The sequence below is a fragment of the Capsicum annuum genome, chromosome 10 (genome assembly GCF_002878395.1).
Source record: "Capsicum annuum cultivar UCD-10X-F1 chromosome 10, UCD10Xv1.1, whole genome shotgun sequence".
Classification (NCBI taxonomy): Eukaryota; Viridiplantae; Streptophyta; class Magnoliopsida; order Solanales; family Solanaceae; genus Capsicum; species Capsicum annuum.
The window spans coordinates 207,834,541-207,856,009 of record NC_061120.1 but is presented as its reverse complement, the minus strand read 5'-3'; the positions used below and the strand labels follow the sequence as shown (position 1 = coordinate 207,856,009).

The 21,469-nt window shown below is 33.1% G+C and overlaps 1 protein-coding gene across 1 annotated transcript; it reads right to left on the bottom strand.

Moving 5' to 3' along the window:
* Positions 1 to 3,757: 3,757 nt before the first annotated feature.
* LOC107843635 (glucomannan 4-beta-mannosyltransferase 9) lies at positions 3,758 to 12,443 on the bottom strand. The gene is made up of 10 exons (XM_047397259.1): positions 11,357 to 12,443; positions 10,919 to 11,322; positions 10,581 to 10,679; positions 10,088 to 10,340; positions 7,067 to 7,177; positions 5,922 to 6,058; positions 5,662 to 5,775; positions 5,363 to 5,562; positions 4,315 to 4,509; positions 3,758 to 4,226 (listed from the first exon to the last, which is right to left on the bottom strand). The coding sequence occupies exons 2-10, from the start codon at positions 11,246 to 11,248 to the stop codon at positions 4,064 to 4,066; spliced, it is 1,602 nt and encodes a 533-aa protein (XP_047253215.1). The 5' UTR covers positions 11,249 to 11,322; positions 11,357 to 12,443; the 3' UTR covers positions 3,758 to 4,063.
* Positions 12,444 to 21,469: the final 9,026 nt, after the last annotated feature.

Sequence of the window (21,469 nt, the reverse complement as noted above, 5' to 3'; positions counted from 1 at the left end):
CATAGTCGAAACAAAAATAAAATACAAGACGTAAAATTAAGAAATGGTATCAATTTTTTTTTTAGTCTTTTTAACGACTCTCGAAGCAAAGCAAAAATATGCTATATAGTTATTTAAATTAACTATTAATTGTTGTAAATTAAAATGGTGGAAAAAGAAATTGTGAAATGTTTTGAAAAGATTTACTATTGCAAATTAAAATAGCGGGAAAAGAAATGATGAAATATTTTGAGAGGAAAATTGAGGGGTATTAAGATCATTTAATAAGTTAATGCATGTGTTTAAAGTCATTGTATTACTAATACATAGGAAATGGAATGTATTACTAATACACACTTTAATACACAATAGAGTGTCATTTGTTATACATAGGCGAAAAAAACGTACCAAACAAGATACTAGTAATACACATTAACTAATGCATGCATTATATCTTACAATACACTCCACCAAACGACTCCTCAATGTTTAGGGTGGAGTGTCAGAGGGGTTTGCAGAATTTTTTTTGCTGCTACAGTGTACCCTCTATATGGGGGGACAAAAGTATGAGTGTTCTAAGGTAAGCAGCAACAAGTGAATGGGATGATCAAGCAAATTACTCAACAAGACTTATTTTAGGGGCAAATTTAAGGCCCCATACAGCTAGTAGGTGGTTAACAAAGTTTAGTTTAGCTTGTTGTCAGTGTATAATTACTCTCTTAAGAAGAAGATTCTGGCTGAAGTGTTGGTTTATTCATTCACTTATGAACTCTCAGCTTCGCTAGTAGAGTGAAATAGTATTTATGAATGGACCAAATGACTAGATTCTCACAAAATGCTAGCTGAGTGTTAATCGTCCGATTTAATGTGAGAGGCAAATGGTAATCAAGTTTGTTAGATCTTTACATGTTCAATGAATTTCTAGATACATATACAAAAGTTTGGACTAAAATTCCCTACTTCTAATGCCTAGACTCATGTTTATGCCAAGGTAATTAATAATTTACATTGTACTTTGTTTAGGCCACTATTACATGTGCTGAAAGAGGCAGTTTCATTCTTCATAGCAACATTTTACCTGTGTCAATAAGCCTACGTCAGTTAATTTTGAATACCAAATACCTGTCACACCCCTGTTTTTCACCGTATCCGACCCCGCTAGGGAGTTGGTTTTAGAGAAAATGGGTTTTTCCAATTGAAGTGAAGTTTTACAAAGGGATTATTTTATTTACAGAGTCGCCACTTGAAATTGAGTTTGGGTGTTCCAAGTCACCTTATTGAATCCCTATTCAAAAGGAAATGACTCTTTATTTTTTTTTATTTTTTTTATTTTGGTCTGCGAACTAGAAATTCGGATAAGGAATTCTGTTGAACGAGGGGAAGGTGTTAGGCATCCCTCGAGTCCCGTGGTTCTAGCACGGTCGCTTTAATGACTTATGTCTGGCTTAAATTAATCTTTCGGATATATAGCATTTGTTGGCCTAAAAGAGACTTCTATCTTGCTTTTATTTATTTTTGAATATATTTAAAACTGTATTGATGTGTGGCTTACCGATAGTAGTATTACTTTTCAGCCTTACCACGAGTTTTGGATGTATTTCTCGTGCCTTGGAGGCCTTTATGGATCGTCCCATTTTTCTAGTCTAAATAAGTACCTAATAGGTTTAAGATCTACCCAACCCAATTCAATTGGCTTCAAACGGTAGATTAATTTTATTATAACGAATGGTCGGTAGCAGGGCTTTCCAACTTCATCGTTAATTTTCACTTGTATATTAAACTTTAAAATTTCTTTTGATCAAAACATAAACTCATTTTTTATAAGTTATTATCTCATTTCCTAAAGATGTGATTGTACACATAATTCTACATTTCTTAATCCAACTATATTTGTCTATTATTATTATTGCCGGTCGAACCATATTCCTAATGATCCAATTAGATAACAAAGTAATGACACACTTAAGAGTAAAATACAGCTTCATTCGTCATAAATTTCATCTGTTCATCACCCAATTTGCACGACAAATATTATCATGGTAACACAAATTTTAAATAAATACATCCACTAAAATAGCATACACAGATACAAGGGCCACAAATTTGAACCAATCTAATCTAATAAATTATTTATAAACTCCCTTGAAATTTCATCCGTACTATATTACTTTACCTCCCTTTTTTGTTTTAAGAAAATCTTTCTCTTCCTTTTTTTTTTTTTTTGTTCTAATCTTTCCTTCTTTCTTTTTTTTAATCTCACTCTCCCAGGGCTTCTTTTCAATTCAGTTTTTTTTTTTTATAACCCCTCCCCCTTTTTTTTTTAGTTTTCTTCTTCCCATTTTTGCATTCTGTTGCGCGTGTTAACATCTTTTTTTTTTTTTTTGCATGCATGCATGAGTTGTAAACTGTAGCCTTTAACACAACTATACCAATTACATTTCAACTGAATATGATGTTATAAGACAAACCAAATATAGAAAATACATACTAACACATTGATATTACCTTAAAGATTAATCACTATAGGAAAAAGAAATCCAACTAACCCAAGATAAGAAGCACTCACAATCATATACGTATTGCAGAAAATTATACATAAACATTTAGAAAAGAAATCTCACCCAAACTTCAATTAATTGCATAGTGTATAATATAACATCTCACGAATTATTCAAAGCCAAGGTGACAATTGAACTTTATGCATGTCATTATACTAAACACTTTACTTTAAATTTATCTACATAAAAAGGGGAATATATCTTATGTTGAAACATCGTATATAAAAATGAACAACTTTGTAACATCGGAATCAAATCTCGCATAATCACAATGTTACATTGTACAAAGAATAATTAAGGTTTACCACTTGAAAAGATAACTTACAAATAAAGTCAATGTAATTTACTGATTTAGGAGCCACGACCATGAAGCCGTGAATGAAAACCTCAAAACGTTTACTTTTTCCTCTCTCGTGAACTTTATTTTCCCCTTTTTTTTCTGGTTTGGCGTTTTTCAATATTGTTGTCTGTGTTGTTTCCACGAGGTGGGAAGGCGTATATTTTGTTATAATTTCTTTTGGTGAGCCGAAGAGTCCTCTCCCTTTTTCCTTCTGTTTTCCTTTTGCTTCCTTGTTTCCCCAATCTTTTTTTTCTCTCTTGTTTTTTGTTGTCCCCCATGTGTGTGTGTATCGTGTGTTATATATATAAGTGCATGTGTGTGTCATGGGTTGTGTGGAGGAAGAGTGGGAGAGGTTAAGTAGAAGTGGGAATTGTGGGTGGTTTGGGTAGTTTAAATTTCTTTATTTATTATTTTTTTTTTATTATTATTATTAATAAAATAAAAATGATTAAAAATATAATATAAGCTAATAACTAGTCTTAGGAATACGATTAAGAAAAATTAATATCACAACATTCTTTATTAAAGGTTGAAAGAAGAAAACAAATATAATTTAGAAAAATTCTTTTTTTTTTTCTAAAAAAATAAAATAAAATAAAATAAAAAAATAAAAAAAATAAAAACTTATTTAAAATGTGACTCTATTTTTGTAGTTTTCAAAATTTTTAACAAACCTCAAAGAATAAGATAAATTTAAAATGCCTAGAATAAAAAAAAATAAAAATTAAATGAACATTAAAGTGGTATAAAAATATTAGGTTTGGGTCAAAAATTAAGTGTTTACGATAGTTATAAGCTATAACAGAAAAATCTCTACGATTTCGTTACCTTTTACCAGTTCAGATGACAGTTTCAAAAGATGAGCAACTCAAACAATATATAAGAGAGAAAAAGAAATACTCTGGCAACTTCATTCAATAGCACAAAGATATTATCCTTCACTTTCTTGCCCATCTTTGTTATACACATTCACAATAAAATTTTCTTCTTTTTTTTTTACTGTTTAGACTTCAACCATTGTTGGAATATACACAAAGAGAACAAAACAGATTCGAGCCATCAACTCGAATACTTTATGCTAGAACCCAAAAGAATTAATGAACAACTTTCTCTTTACATGTGAAGAAAGTGAATAAAGGATGCTGAAAATATTGCTGCTTAGACGTTGCTTCCCACGAGCAGTATCTTAAGAGCTTGGAACAAAAGTGCCAACATAACTGAATCCCATGATGAAGAAAGCAAATGCTTGAATGAAGAGGTAGAGGAAAAAGAGATTTTTCCCAAAGGCGAGGTCATAACATCCACAAAAGAAGAGGTACGCGCCCGTTGCTAGCTCTAACAAATGAAGCCTGTCGTTCAAAGGACAACGAAAATCTTAGTTTGACAGCCCTGTTTGATTTAAACCACGAAAAGGGCAGTGATTTTAGGACTATTTACCTGTCACCAAACCTAAATCGAGGTTTCTTATACGCTTTGATGGCTGATTTCATCTTGTGAGCATCCCCTAGTTTCTCTGTGACGATCCATTCATTGACTCTTCCTGCCTCTAACAAGCCGATGAATGTAGCCTTTGTCCGGTGAAGTGACATGACATTCTCGAAAAGGATCCAAAATATTATCAGATGTAATGACCTGTAGTCGAGTAGGCACAAGCGCTAAATCTCAGCATTTTCTTGTTCAAAACAACTCTTCATACCCCCCCCCCCCCCCCTTCCTCCGGCCTTTCCCGAGTATACCCTTAAAACTACGTTGCTCGGACTCATAAAAGATGTCGTTGGGTGCATGTCGAATCCTCCAAAATAGTATGTCCTCAGAGGATCCGGCACAAGTGCAACAACATTTTTTTAGAGTCCGTACAACATAGCCTTCAAATGAGCCTTCAAATGATGGGCAAGTATATTATTAGCTCTTTGCTGTAAGTATCAGACATGTATTCTTGCTATGTAGCTCATGAAACGTTTGATTATCTTGAAAGGATCTGCAAACAGTGTCTTTCCTATTTCCCTTTTCTGTTTATGTCAGTACTCCTAGCTAAGCCATGTTACTCGAACTCTTACAAATATGCTACTGTGCCTGTGTCGGGTCATCCAGAAATGACCTACTTTTGGAGGATTCGACACGCACCAAGAGGCATTCTTGAAGAGTCCAAGCAACATAGCTCTCCTAAGTACTGTTTGAAATAGAATCTTAACGTGGAATTGGAATTATAGCAGCTAATTGCAACTCCCTCCGTTCACTTTTACTTGTCACGTTGTCGCATTTCATTTGTCGAGAGTCAATTTGACTAATCGAGATAAATTGAATTAGATTAATTTCAAGATTTAGATCTTTGATTACACGAAAAATACTATAAGTTGAAATCCTATTCATACTAACCATTTAAAATGTTGGTCAAAGCTATATAGTTTGACTATCGATAAGTGAAATGTGAAAATTAAAAGTGAACGGAGGGACTAACGAAATGCTAAAGAGAAAGAAACCTGACCTTGGAGTTCCAACTCCATTGAGTATTGTAATAACGGAAGGAATGTAAACAGCTCCCCATTTTGGAACCTCAACTTCCGGTACTAATACAGTTGCAGGTAGTACAATACAGTAGAACACAAACGTAACAATGTGGGCAACAACCTTCCTTACGAAGAAGAAGCTGTAAATCACATGAATCTTCTTCCACAAGGTTACTTTCTGCAAAAAAAACGAACACAACATAAAGGCTCAACGGGGACTCAATAGTACCTAAGTAGTTACCAAATTCACATAACAACGTTTACTTGAGGAATTTACCTTGTTTCTTATGATCTCCATAAGCATTTTCTTGAAAAGATTGGCTGGGCCACAGGACCAACGATGTTGTTGATAGCGATACGCCTTGAATGTACTTGGTAATTCATTTTTCACCTATACAAATGAAACAAGAAAGTTAAAAGTTTCTCACTTCTTGACACAATGTCACCATAGTTGTATGACATTTTATTTGTTTGTAAAAATAGGATCTCTCACTCGCACTGCGAATACTTTACAAGAGGGAGAACTTCAGTATTTACCTTGAGAGCAGACAGGTACAAGAATTTCCAGCCCTTGAGACTAGCGCGGACAGCCAGGTCCATATCCTCAACTGTTGTCCTATCCTTCCAACCTCCAGCCTCGTCTATTGCTTTCAATCTCCAAACACCTGCTGTCCCTGTGTTGTTTTTCACATAGACACACACACACACTGTGAGCTTTACTTCTATTCCTACATAACAACAACTACTTCACGTAATTGCTGAGCAAGTTAGTGTCGACTATATATTCATTTTGCTCCGTTTAAAATCAGTTCCAGTACAATATCAGAAATTCTTGGTTTCTCAAGCATTGATTAAATAGAAAAATCTCAAAAGCAAGCAGAATCAACATTCTTTTGGACCACTACTGTCAATATTATTGTCTATATTATTGTCTTTTAAGTGCCCTCCTCTTCGATTCAATAATGTAGCACAGTATTAGCAGAGGTAAACATAGGCCGAAGAAGAAAAATTGAGAGAGGTGATTAGATATGACACGACATAAATTTAATTTAGCGTATCGAGGACATGAGCCTAGGGTTGAATGTCGAGGATTAACCTAGAAGTTTAGTAGATAGCGGAGTATTGTCCACTTTGTGTGAGAGAGGCAGGGTGATAGTCTCATCTATGTTTCTCCTTATTAATTAGTTGTATTATTTCGTAATCGCTTTGTTCCTTTTTCATCTATGTGTATTACTATATGTTGCTTCACTTGCTTTGAATCTTGATATTTTGTTGTCATATTTTCTTGCTACCATGCTTCGATTTCTTTTCTTGTCTGCCAAGCCAAGAGTCTATCGGAAACAGCTTCTCTACCATACAAAGATAGGGTAAGATCTGCATACATCCTATTCTGCCCTCTCCAGATCCCATTTGTGAGATTACGATCAGTATGTTATTGTTGCAGCAATTATAGTCTGGATTGCTCGAGCTCTTCAAATGTGTTACTACACTCTTTGTATGATTCCACAATCCACACATAATCAAAATAGGTCATATCTGTTGTATATTAATTATAAGGGATATGGTCATTTAGTGATTGGTCCCTTAGAGATTTCAAAGGGGTCAGTCTCAAAACATTAATTGGTGTATAAAATTAGCTGAGATAAGGAAAAATAATGAGTGGGGAAGCAGATAGTTGATACCATTAAAACCAAAAAAAGCATAGGTGGAAGAGCCCACTTCTTGCTCCACACTGAAGTGGTAATCCAGTGACATCTCTTGCATTCTTGTCATCAAACATTCATCAGCATTCACTGCAACATTACAACACAACAAATTTTTCTCACTCACAATTCTCTCTTAGTATGAGTTTAATCAATACATAATGTGATATTGCAAAATTCTTTTAGACATATCAAATCACTTAAAAATTATTATTTACATGAATTAAACCTTTAAAACAAGCATAGATCGACAACTCACTAAGTAGGATAAGTTGCATGTTACAACAGGTAAACTATACTAGAAGGATAGCTCGATGCATAAAGTATCTCGTGTTCACACGAAGTTAAGAAATAGTTGTATCCTAATGCGATGTAATGTAGAAAGTTTACTTTGACACAAACATTTTCACTAAGAGGTCCTTTGGCAGCCGGTTAGGAGGAACATTATTCACGTATATATATTTAATAGCTGGTTAGAATTATATATATATAAAAGTCAATAGGGTATTGGTTTGAAATTTAAAGACCAGCATCGCATTACTAATAGTATGTGTTTTATACGTAATAGAGATGATTAATACGCGAATAACTACTACGGCATAACTTTAACCAGCTACCAAACCACTCCGAATTATATGACTTGTCTTGAATCAGTAACCAATAGATCGATGACAATTTTTAGTATTGTTGCGAGAGTACTGATCCTTATAGTTGTAGAATTTATTTCACTTATTAGTGTCGGTTAGTGGGAGGGGGCTGAGGTCCACAATTCTTTTGGCACATGCAGTTGCTGGCTATAATATATTATAAGTACCCTTTTGTCTTCATGAAGACTACTTCCATAACAGCCTTACATTTCAAGTATAAAACATTGCAGCTTTTTCAGTACGAAAAAGCTGCTGTTCCAGCTCAAAAGGATTGGTGTATATTTATTTTAGTATTTATTGGAATATTGATATTGGAGTTTGATTAAATTCAAATTTATGCACTATAAAGTCCACATTTAGAAACATGCTTTCAATTAAAAAATATATATATATTTGCGATACTCGAAATGTGAGAACACTGAATTAAGTGGAGTGGAATCCTAATAATGAGGAGTTCGGTGCACTAAAGCTTCCGTTATGCATAGATCTATGAAAGGATCGGACCACAAAGATCTATTGTGCGCAACTTCACCTTAACATTTTTTTAGGAGACTGTTTCCATAATTTAAAACAGTGACCTTAATCACATGACAACTTTATCAGTTACTCTAAAACCTTCTCCGTGGAGGAATCCTAATAGAATAATGTGAATACTAATTAAATTTAAGTAAGATAAACAATTTTTAGACTTATATTTTAGATGGTGTTCGGGTCTGACCGTGGAAATTGTCACTAATATTTGTATTATTGGAGATTATTTATATCACACATTTTATAATGCAACCCTTTGTTATATATATATACAAATACGAGATGATTTGTGTACTGCACTACTATTTTATGTTTTTAGTAGTATAATTTTGTTTTCATGTCCCACCAAAGTTAATAGGAGTATACGTGGCCCAACCAAATCGACCAACCAAGATTGTTACCTAAATCTAGCCATTATTATACACAATAAGAAAATAGCTGTCTAAAGCCACCGACAGCAAGATAGTATTTTATTTCGATTATTTTTTGCTAGAAAGATGATACTATTGTTCAAACTTTTAAAATAGTTTCTGACAAAAATGTAAGGTAAGGTTGCGTATGATACATCTTTGTGAAAGGACTCTTCCCTGATACCGTACATAGTAATAGCTTTAGTGTACCAGACTGTCTTTTTTTTTTGTGTGTGATACTAGTATTATAACACGTGATTTTTTTAATCAATAATTAGTGACAAAAGCTTTATTCTCTAATTTAGGAATACGTGGATTGTAATGCAAGAATTATTTCTTTGTGAATGTTTAATTTAGTACTAGAAGTTATATTGTGTGTCATATATAGTTTATATATTTATGTGTTTACTTTTTGAATAAAACAAAAGTTTGTTTATTATTATGAGGTCAGCGTATTAAAATACTAGTAACATATTTGTTTTACGTACAACGTAATATATAAAATTTCCTTGTGAGCTATGCAAGTATGAATTAATGTTTAAAACATGTTTGCCGTTTTTGTTTTTTTTTTTGGAAAATAAGGGCTTTTAAATAGTAACAGAAGTAGTTTTGTACAAATTGAAAAAATAATTATTTTTAGAAACATTTTTGAAGCACCGATCAAGTACAATTTGCTGTTCTGATATTGATAAAGTATTTTTCAAAACCACTAGTCAACGCAAATAGCTACTTTTCAAAAATATTTTATTCTTTCTAAAAACATTTTAGAGAAAATAAAATTTGAACTTCAACCATGACCCCTTATTTTAATAATTCTCGTCCCCAATTTGATTTTGATTTTAAAACAATTTAGTGCACTAAGTATTTGAGTTTTTGCTATACAGGAGTCCAATAAAAGTCAAAACAAAAAAATTTATTGTACTTAATTTTATATTGTATGCAAGAAGTTATTTTCACGAACTATATTTGTGGACTAAATTTTGTCATTCGGGGGTTTCATAAAATATGGCCGAACTAAAGAGTCTATTGTATGCTTGATGTTATTTTCACAACTTGAACGTACCTGTGATCAGGTGCAGCGGCGGGGCCACAGCCGACGAAGGGTGGTTAGATGAACACCCTTCGTCGGAAATTTTTTTCGAGTATATAGGTTAAATATAGATATTAATGGTTATATACATGGTGTTGCACACCCTTGACAAGCTAGAGAAGCATAGTCTAGCGGTCAAGAGTGTGCATTTCTGCATCAATCCGGGTTCGAACCTTGGCAGGTATAGCAGTACTTTACCCAAGGGAAACTATTTTTTTTTTAAAACAGTTCTTCGCCCAAAAAAAAAAATGAACACTCTTAACCAAAAGTCTGTGCGATATTTGATTATGACAAAAGTAATAGAGGAAGAAGTAATAATTACCATATTTCCAACGAGCTTGAACAAGTCCAAGTTGAGGATTATGAACTAGAAATGGAATAGTACGCCATAGAAAATCAGGCTCAGGTTGAAAATCAGCATCAAATATAGCAACATAATCACATAGTTTCACATATGGATGTTTCAATCCTTCCTTTAATGCTCCTGCTTTGTAACCATTTCTGTTGTCTCTTATTTCATATTTTATATTTATTCCTTTGCTTCCCCATCTCTGACACTCCATCGACACCAAGTTCTGCACCAAAAAGCAGTAGTAGAGTCAGAATTTTTCAATTAAAAGATCACGAGAACCGAGGTTGTCCAGAAGCACGACGAAGAAGTTGAGGAATTTAAGCGTATGATATAAGTAATATTATGTAAACTTATCAGCACAGTATAATTTAGTGCCATTTAAACATGTTATACTAGGTTGTCTATGACATTATTTAAAGTAATTTTACTTATTTTGGACAGTTATTGTTATATTTTAGGATACCTTGATAATGGGATCAGTTGAATCATCAAGAACTTGGATTATAATACGATCAGCAGGCCATGAAAGGCCACATGCAGCACCAATTGAAAGCTGATAAACCTGTAACAAAACAGCCAATGCAATCAAGTTTTGTCCATAATCCACATTAACCAAATGATTATGACACATGGCCATTAATTATTAATTAGTATTCCCTCCGTCTATTTTACTTGTCCAGTATTAACTTAACTAAAATGGCAAATTTAGTACGTTAATCTTTGAAAATGATAAATTTAATATGCTTATTTAGTATAGCGAACGGACAGACTAATAACAAGAAAAGAGAAGAAATTACAGACCTCTCTTTCATTATACATTGGAATTTGAACAAGAACCATAGGATAAGATGAATTTCCATGCTCAACATCATCTTTTAAAGATTCCCATTTATATCTTTTTTCTGGTTTTCTACCAAACAATTTCACAAGTGTAATCACAACCCCCATATAAACTCTCTCAACGAATAGCAAAATCGACATTGTCAGACACAAAAACACCGCAATTCTGAGTAGAGGAACTATCAATGGAGCTTTAATCTGTTCCCAAAGTATCGTCAATTGCTCTGTTAAATCATCTCTTGTACCAGAAAGTGTATCAGGAAATAGAGTCGTCGACGAAAAACGATCCATTTTCCAAAACAGGGGAGTTTATGAGTGAAAATAGAGTTTTTTTAACCTACACAAAAAACAGAGCAAAAACAGGGGATTTTATTTTAGCTTTTCTACTGAATGAGCCTGAACAGGAGCGAACGCACACTAGATCAGAGCAAGTTTAGCTGGCCGAATAGCTCAGATACACACAAAACAGAGTAAAAACAGGGGAATTTATTTGAACGTTCTGATGAGTGAGCCCGAACAGAAGCAGACTCACGCTAGATCAGAGCAAGTTTAGCTGGCCCGAATAGGTAAACACACACAAACAGAGTAAAAACAGGGGAGTTTATTTGAACTTTCTAATGAGTGAGCCCGAACTGAAGTAGACGCACACTAGATCAAAGCAAGATTAGCTGGCAAAATGGTACAGATACACACAAAACAGAGTAAACAGAGTAACAACAGGGAAGTTTATTTGAACTGAATAAAAACAGGGGAGTTTATTTGAACTTTCTGCTGAGTGAGCCTGAACAGAAGCAGACACACGCTAAGATCAAAGCAAGTTTAGCTGGCCGAATGCCACAGCTACACAAAACAGAGTAAAAACAGGAGAGTTTATTTAAGCTTTCAGCTGAGTGAACGAGCCCGAAACAGAAGTGGGCGCACACTAAATCAAAGCAACAAAGCAAAACAGAGTAAAAAAACAGGGGAGTTATTTTTAGCTTTCTGCTAAGTGAGCCTGAACAGAAGCAGACGCACACTAGATCAGAGAGCAAGTTTAGCTGGCCCAATGGTGCAAACACATACTAGGATTTCTTTAAGTAAAGGCAAAAAGTGAAGAGGAGAATATTTCTTTTATTTTGGATTTTTTTTTTTGCTTTTAGATGAAGCAAAACAATAGTGGAATGTCAGAGACACACAGAAGAAAATAGATTGAATTCAACTTATGATCAAATGAGGACAGTTTTTCTTTTTTTCTTTTTTCGCTATTTTAAGTGGTACAAGAAATGATGTCTTTCTATTAAACTGAACTTATAATAAAATGAGGACAGGATTTTATTTATTTCTTTTTTTTTTGGGTTGCTATTTTAGGTGGGGAAGGAATGATGATTTTCTGCTTCTGCAATCAATGAGAAAGCAGAAGCAGATGGGATAAAGAGTGTATTAATGGAGAAGGAAGGGTGAGAGAAGAAGAAGGTAGAGAGAATAGGAGAGTGTACTGGAAAGAGAGAGAGAGTGAAAGTCTCCTTTTATAATAATTTGGCTTCTCTGTGTTTGTGGCTGGTGGAGTAAAAGCAAAGGCTTAGGGTAGGTTTTGGACGCCATACAAATAATGCAAAATATGATGTATTAATAATATTAGTGATAATTATGTTTGTATCTTTTTTATTTAGTATTTTTTTGTTTTAAAAAGAATAATCTATTTTAATTTGATATAAATTAATGATAATTATGTTTGTATTACAAATACTATAAATTATTTACATCTTTCGTTTTAAAAAGAATAATTTATTTTAACTTGATACGGATAAGAATAAAAAAAAAATCTTGTGGTTTTAAATTAAAGTTGTGTCAAATGTGTCAAAATATTCTTTAATTTTGTAGTTTTAAACATGTCATGTGAAAAATTGAAATTACAGTCCTCTATATATATGTTAGAAAGGATATGAGAAAAAAATTGAGGGATGATTGTATCTTTAATCATGCTAATATTTGCATTATATTCATTGCATTACTAATGTCATGAATTTTAAGGTATTAATAATACACATTTCAATATACAATAGATAGTATAACTAATTCTTATATGTTAACATTGGCCCAAATACAGGCCCAAGTACTAGTAGAAATATTGTACCCGAGCCCACTTAATCAATATCTGATTTCTTGTATTTTCTTTTATTGAAAATATTGTAAATATATATAGAGGGAGAGGTTTCTAGAAACATAGAGAGATAGAGTCATAAAGTGTATTTTGATTTTTCTCTCTCTTCGACTCTAAAACTTCTAGGGTTTTCTTCATTGATTTTAATGACGATTTGGTATGTTTGAGCTCTAACATGATATTAGAGCCAGTGATTCGTGATCCTTTTTCTCTCCTCTATCTTTCAATACTACCCTCGACAGGTTTCGCTGATAATTTTTTTTAGGCCGAAATCGAGGTTTTCTCTTCAGATGTTCTTATGTATCAAGACCTTGCTTATTTAGGTCACAAAGAAAGGTGGTAATCTGTTGTTTTACGCATTATTGATCGGAGTTGTTGCTATTTTAGTACTTTTTTTTTAGTTTTTTTTGTTACTATCGGCCAGATCTGATAATAGTGATATATAGTACGTTTTGTGATCTCATAGTTCATGTAAATTTTTGAAAATTTTGCTTTTTTGTGTTGTGTGCCTGTAGTACATTTATATTTTGACCTAGTTCATAGTCGTCATTGTTATGTCGACATCCACTATTGTTAGGACTGCGGGTTTCGATGAGTTTTCTGTCTCACCAACTCATTCTCTCTATTTGCATCCTTCTGATAATCTCGGTACTTACTTAGTTTCTCCTCCTTTTGATGGGTCTGGTTTTGTGATTTAGAGAAAGAATATGATGATTATTTTGTCTACTAAGAACAAATTAGGCATGGTTACTGGGAAGATAGCTAAACCTTTTCCCAACTCCTCATATTCCTCATTTTATGAGCGTTGCAATAATATGGTGATAGCCTGGATCACTAATTCCCTTTCTACTAAGCTGGCCACCAGTGTTATGGGTTTTGACACTGCCAAGGACATTTGGTTGGTATGAATGAAAGGTTTGGGCAATCTAATGGGACTAAGTACATACAAGTCCAGAAAGAGATAAACTCTACCGTTCAAGGGTCTTCAAACATTGCTTCTTATTTTACTAGGTTGCGTGCCCTTTGGGATAAACTTAGCACCTCTTATGTTGGCTCTGTAAGTACTTGTGGGGCTTTAGGAAAGTTCATGGAACAACAGAAACTATTACAGTTCCTTAGTGGGCTAAATGATGAATATTCAAACTGTAAGAGCAACAGTAGCTCTTATGCTATGTTGAAATATATTGAGAAACAACAGGAGTCTATCACTCTAATCCCTAGTTTCTCAAATGATTCAGTTGCTTTCAACTCCATTTCTTAGCCCACCTTCTCTGGTCATGGGTATACCTAAAGATATCATTTTGAGCCTAAGAGGAACTCCATGATAAATGATGTTAAAAGATCTCAATCTGATGTCAGGAGACCTCCTTCTTCACCCATTGGCTCTTCTCCTCTGGTTTGTAAATATTGCAAGAAATCTGGCCACCTAATTGACAAGTGCTACAAACTCCATGGTTTCCCTTCAGATTTCAAATTTATAAAAATGAGAAAGTTTGTGTCTCTTGTTCAATCTGATACTTCAGGGGATGAGCTTTTAGTGTCTTCTGTGAAACTTGATGACGGGAATTACAGATTAGCCAAAGATCAGTTTCAGCACTATCAGCACTTGCAGCATCTCCACAACACTGGTAACCCTGCAATAGTGCTATTGTTCCTCCCCCTGAGGAATTTACCAATTTTGCAGGTGTGTTTACTGGTTCCAATGTGATTACTATTGTTTTTCATGCATCTGTAAAGGCTAATCTAGGTGTAAATCCTTGGATAATTGATTTTAGAGCCACAAACCACATGACCCCTCACAAACACCTTCTCCACAATCTTACTCCTCTAATTTCTCCTCTTTTATTCAGTCTTCCTAATGGGTATAAAGTCAAAGTCATGTCCACTGGTTCTCTTAACCTTACACCAGACATGACTTTGTATAATGTCTTATTAGTCCCCTCTTTTCATTTCAATCTTATCTCCATCCATAAATTACTTTCTCAATTTAATTGCACTGCATTTTTTACCAAGTCTCGTTATATCTTACAGGGCCCTTCTCTGAAGAAGCAATTGAAAATTGGTAAAGCTGCACATGGGTTGTATTACTTTACTTCGTCAAACTCTTTTATTCCTTCTATTCCTGATAGTTTTTTTCATTCTGCTAGTTGTACTTCTTCCATGTATCATCCTGTTTCTACTGATTTTAATCAAAATGATTTGTCTTGGCATCAAATACTTGGTCACATTCATTATCATAAAATGAAATCCATTACTTTTCTGCCTGGTAAAATTTCTCCTACTCAACAGTTTGTATGTGATATTTGCCCCAAGGCTAGACAACATAGACTAACTTTTTCTTCAAGATCTACTCAATCTTCTTCTCTTTTTCAACTTGTTCATATTGATGTCTGGGGCCCTTACCACACTCAAACATTCAATGGGTTCAAATATTTTTTGACTCTGGTTGATGATTTCACAAGGGCCACTTGGACTCACTAATTATCATCCAAGTCAAGTGCTTCTTCTCTCATTAAGTTTTTTGTTACAATGGTCAAAGTTCAGTTTCATACTTCTGTTCAAATTTTTAGATCAGATAATGTTTTTGAGTTAGGTTTAAGTACTGATCTCAAATTATTTTTTTTTTTGAATGGCGTCCTTTACCTAACCACCATTCCTCACACTTCTCAACAAATTATTGTAGAAAGGAAACACAAACACCTTTTAAAAGTCTCAAGGGCCTTACTTTTCCAGTCCAAGCTACCTTTAAAGTACTGGGGTGAGTGTGTGTTGACTGCAACTTATTTGATCAACAGATTTTCTTCTGTTCCTTTGCATTCTTCTTCCCCCTATTAACAACTCCATGGTCATCCTCCTTCTTATGATCATTTGAAGAGTCTTGGGTGTCTTGTCTATACAGTTTCACCACCCTATTCTAGAGATAAATTTCAGTCCAGGTCCATTCCTTGTGTTTTCCTAGGTTACCCTTGTGGTAAGAAGGGCTACAAACTACACACTCTAACAAAATTTTCTATTTTTTATTCCAGAAATGTCAAATTTCATGAATACATTTTCCCCTATACATATTCTTCTTTTTCTTCTTCTCATTTTTCTCCTCCTCCTCCTTTTGTTAATCCTTCCCCTTCCTCCTCCCCTGCTACTTTGCCCACAGTTGCTGATTTGGCTCCTTCTTCTACTCCTCCTCCATTTAGGAGAAGCACTAGACCTCACATTCCTCCTTCTCATCTTGCCGACTATCTTTGTTCATCTATCCGTCCTTTTTTTCCTCCAATTCAGGTCAATTCCAAGGTTTCCACTTCTGATATACAGCTACATGAACCTCTTTCTTACCAGCAGGATGTTTCTAGCCCCGCTTAGCAAGAGGCCATGCTACAGGAATTTAGGGATCGTGATCTCAATCATACTTGGAGCACTGTCCCTCTTCCTTCTAATAAAAAGATTATTCCTTGTAAATGGGTGTACAAGATCAAACAAAGAGTTGATGGCACTGTGGAGAGGTATAAGGATAGGCTAGTCATCAGGGGTGATACCCAGAGAGCAAGCATTGACTATCATAAATTTTTTTCCTTTATGGTTAAACTGACTGCTGTGAAATATCTTTTACCCCTTACTGCAAAGCTTCACTGGACAGTTTTCCAATTGGATGTCAATAATGTCTTTTTCCATGGGGATTTTCATGAGGATGTTTATATGAAAATTTCCCCTAGGCTTCAGGTCACTGGCACCTCCTCTTGTGCAACTCCTTTGGTTTGCAAACTTAGGAAGTCCTTATATGGACTCAAACAAGCATCCAGACAGTGGTTTTTCAAACTATCTGAGGCCTTGTTGTCCAGGGGCTACATTGCCAGTAAACATAACTACTCTCTCTTCACTAAGTCTTCTGTCTCTTCTCTAATCATCTTGGTGGTTTATATGGATGATATTCTCTTGGCTGGTTCTGATTTTACTGAAATGAATGACCTCAAATCTTTTTTTGATCAGCAATTCCAGATTAAAGATTTGGGTCTGGTTCACTATTTTTTGGGACTGGAGATTATTTCTCATACCTCTGGTTTTCTGATTCATCAGCATAAGTATGCCTCTGATTTGTTACATGAGTTCCATTGTTCCCATTTGACTCTGTGGCCTCCCCACTAGAACATTCTGTTAAGATAGTCCCTATTATGGATGATCATTTGCCTGATCCTTCTTTATTCAGGCGTTTAGTTGGGAAACTCAACTTTTTTCAACATACTAGACCTGATATTTCTTTTATTGTACAACACTTTAGTCAGTTTTTACAAACCCCTTATGCTGCTCATATGAAGGATGGCCTCCATGTCCTTCGCTATGTTATGCCTGCTCCTGATCAAGGAGTTTTTTGCCTGCTACTCCTGATTTTTCTATTTCAGCATATGCTGACTCTGATTGGGCTGCTTGCCCTCTTTCTCGAAGATCTGTTACTGGTTATTACATTATTTTTTGTGGTTGTCTCATTTCTTGGAAAAGCAAGAAGCAACCCACCATTACTCTATCTTCAGCTGAGGCTGAATACCGTGCCTTGCGCAAGGTGGTTGTTAAAGTTATTTGGTTAACTCATTTATTTGCTGACTTAGGTTTACTTGTTTCTTCTCTTGTTCTTGTTTTCTGTGATAGTCAGGCTGCTTTGCATATAGCTAAAAATTTGGTGTTTCATGAGCGTACCAAACACATTGAGATCGACTGTCACTATGTTTGGGATTGCCTGCATACTCAGCTTATTTCCCTGCATCATATCTTTCGTTGATCAACTAGCAGACATCATGACAAAGCCTTTGAGTGGTCCTCTTCATCACAGCCTTCTCTGCAAGCTGGGAGTGTTGACACCCTCCAGCTTGAGGGGGTTGTTCACATTGGCCCAAATACAGGCCCAAGTACTACTACAAATATTGTACCCGAGCCCACTTAATCAATATTTGATTTCTCGTATTTTTTTTTATTGAAAATATTGTAAATATATATAGAGGGAGAGGTTTCTAGAAACATAGAGAGATAGAGTCATAAAGTGTATTTTGATTTTTCTCTCTCTTCGACTCTAAAACTTCTACGGTTTACTTCATTGATTTTAATGGCGATCTGTTGTGTTTGAGCTCTAACATTATATTAATTATACGTAGGCTAAAAAATTTATCAAACAAGGTATTAGTAATACACAAGATCAGTGTGTGCATTATTTTTTAATACACTCTACTAAATGACCCTTCAGTGTATAATTGATCCATAAATTTGAAAGAATATTTTGTTTAGAAATTTTAAAAATTATTTTTAACTCAGATTAATTTTTCTTTATATATGTTCTCAGTCATCTTGTAGATAGTTAAGTTACAATAACAATATATTCAGTATAGTTTTACATGTAGAATCTAGGAAAGTAGAATGTATACAGATCTAATTCCTATTTTTATATGATAGAGAGTCTAATTTCGATAAACTCTTTATTAAATGTTAAGTTAATCACATAAAATATGTTACTTTTAATTGTATGTAGTTACCTTACTCCTACTTTTACGGGACAAAGAATTTCTATTAGATAAATTTTCAATTATGTTGTGTAATGTTTTGTTGAGGGAGTTCGGCTATACCCTCTAGATCCACCCTTCCCCACGATGACATAAATAGTATGATATGTTTGAGACAATAATTTTTCATAGCTTTATAATTTACTTCATAAGTATTATGACACATTTTAGATCATAATTTTTTGAAAAAAATATTATTTTAATTTTTAACTTCATGTGACTTAAATAGTTTTATATAAATTAAAACGAAGGAAATAATTAGTTCCAAGACAAACATTAAAATAAAGTGGTAAAAATAATAACAAATTTTTATAGATAGTGTAAAAGAGAATAACACTGACAATCTGCCAACAAAGATTGTGATGGGTCAATAAATACTTCATTATTAATCATAGATTCTGGGTTCGAGTTTTCCTGGAAATGAAGTTGCCTTTGTTTGGAAACATTGACGTAAATTCAAATTTCATTAGGTTCCAACACAAATATCGGAAACTAAACGAAAAAAAACAAAAATAACACTTGACAATCAGTAGAAATTGCGGAACTAAGACGACCAAGTGCAATCTACTATTCTATTCTATAACTAAAACAAGATTAGTAGGTAATCGATCCTAAACACAGCAGTAATTAACGTTTACATCCTTTAAATTAGGTAAATGAAGTGGATTAATGCCAGTAATGTTATGTTGACTAATGTCACTGTCTGCAAGGCTGTGACAGTTCAACTGCATTTTTGTAAATTTTTAGTTTCCCTTTTCTGGATTTTTTTTTTTAAAAACTTTGGTTTTTCTATAAGTAATCCGTATAATATTATTATTTAAGTTTAGTTGTATCGTTATTAAATTCATTGTTTTTCTAATCAATAGTACTTTCATCCTTTTGGGGGTGGGGTGGGGGGAGGGGGAGAGTTTGAGGGATCCATTTGACCAATTTCAAAGTAGACATCAATAAAAAAAAATTATAAATCTAGAAGTACATAAAATTATTAATCACCTAAGTTTAATGATTTTGAATTTACATAAAATGTCTGAAAGTATCAGTCAAAAGTAGATTTTTACTTCTTTTTCTAAAAAAAAAGTGGAGATGAGGAAAGAAAAATGGAGAAGGGAAATATAAGGTGAGAGGTTAAATTTTATCAATAAATTAAAAATTTAAGTAATCAATCAACCGATCTAATAAAATTATACATAGTAGTTTTTTGTTTGACCTTAAAGTATTGATTTTTTTACTTTTATTTTTTATTCGGCATTTGATGTCCGTTTTAAAATTCGATTAATTTAAATTTGTGTTAAAATATTTCAGTTTTGAGTTAAAACGGTTTTTATTAAAAATAAATTCACACTCATAACGCAAACTCAAAACACCATCGAGGATAAATAAATATTTACTTACCACTACATTAAAAAATGACTTAATGACACTTCTCTCGGTAAGAATGTGTTATATGATTCATGAAAGTCTTTAAAACATGTACTAGTACTTTGTATCTAATTACTTGAATTATATTTGAGAAATAATTTTATGTATATTCTAATCTTTTAATTTGTATTTGTACCTTTTTAATTTCGGAAAAATCTGTCTGGTTGCTGCTGTCACACTGAATCCTATGATAATGATATTGCTTGGATTTATACCTTTAAAAAAAATAGTTAAGAAGTTCAGGTGTTTTGTAATAATATAAAATAAATTGTCCCATTCAACAAAAAGAAATCTTTGTTCCAATTAAATAATTAATATAACTCTGCAATCTTATGTGCCAAATTCAAGTTTATCTTCTTAAATTTTTGGAATTAGGGGTACGTTATTTAAATCCACTGACATAACTGATTTGGTTTAAGTACTTTGTGATTTTATAATACTCTTAAGAGGAAACAAATTAACACAATATTGCTGGAGTAGTTGATGAACTAAATCATAATAAACCAAGTGTGCCCCAGGATTTGGTTAAAGTTCATAATCATAGAATTAAATTTTTGGGTTAATAGTATTTTCGGTACTTCAATTGAATGAAATATGCTATTCTTTAATCTTTTTGCTCATGAGTATTTATAAATTTATGATAATTATTGATTATTTTACTGTTTAATTATTCGTTTGTTATGTCAAATTTAAAGTGAATTCATATATGAGGATAATACAGTTTTAAAAAAAAAAATCTAAATATAACACACTTTCATTATAAAAGGACAAACATAAATTTCAATTATATTGAAAGTTAAATATGTTTTTTTGGATATTATAAGAATCAAAATTAAAATTTATCATAAGCGAAGAATATTATAAATAAAATAATATGAGAATAAATACGTAACTTTTTATATTTCTCTTTACTTGTAATTAAGACAATCTCTTCATTATATATCCATATCTTTTCTATTTAAATTGAGATTAGATTTACAATCTCCTTAATATATAATTAATTTTAAACTATATCAATATTTAATTATTAATTTTAAACTAATTAAACTTTTCTACACGCAACATAGATCATCAAAGAAAGAATACATGAGGCATCGAAAGAACAAAAGGGAATAAATAATTCGAAATTTCTGGAATTTTACTAAATTACTTTAATGAGTTTCCCAGTGTTCTAGTGTACTATCTTTTATTCTTATCGTTTTTTTTTCCTTTTTAATTTTCTGCTACTACTACATCCTACGTTGGACGTATATACATGATTTTCAAATATTATTTGTAAATCAATAGTCCATATTTTGTTTATTAGTGTGATGGATTTATTTAATGACCTCATATGATATTGGATTTTTATTTCATGAGCTATTTCTTTAAATTAAATCAGATTCAATGTTTATTTTCTTACTTCATATTAAAGTT

Bases quoted from the DNA above. Each gene is read 5' to 3' on its own strand.
- LOC107843635 (XM_047397259.1), bottom strand. From the start codon at position 11,248: ATGGATCGTTTTTCGTCGACGACTCTATTTCCTGATACACTTTCTGGT. The intron at 10,341-10,580 runs GTATCCTAAAAT...TTTTTGGTGCAG, and splicing joins CAACTGATCCCATTATCAAG to AACTTGGTGTCGATGGAGTG. The intron at 6,059-7,066 runs GTATCAACTATC...AAAACAACACAG, and splicing joins TGCTTTTTTTGGTTTTAATG to GGACAGCAGGTGTTTGGAGA.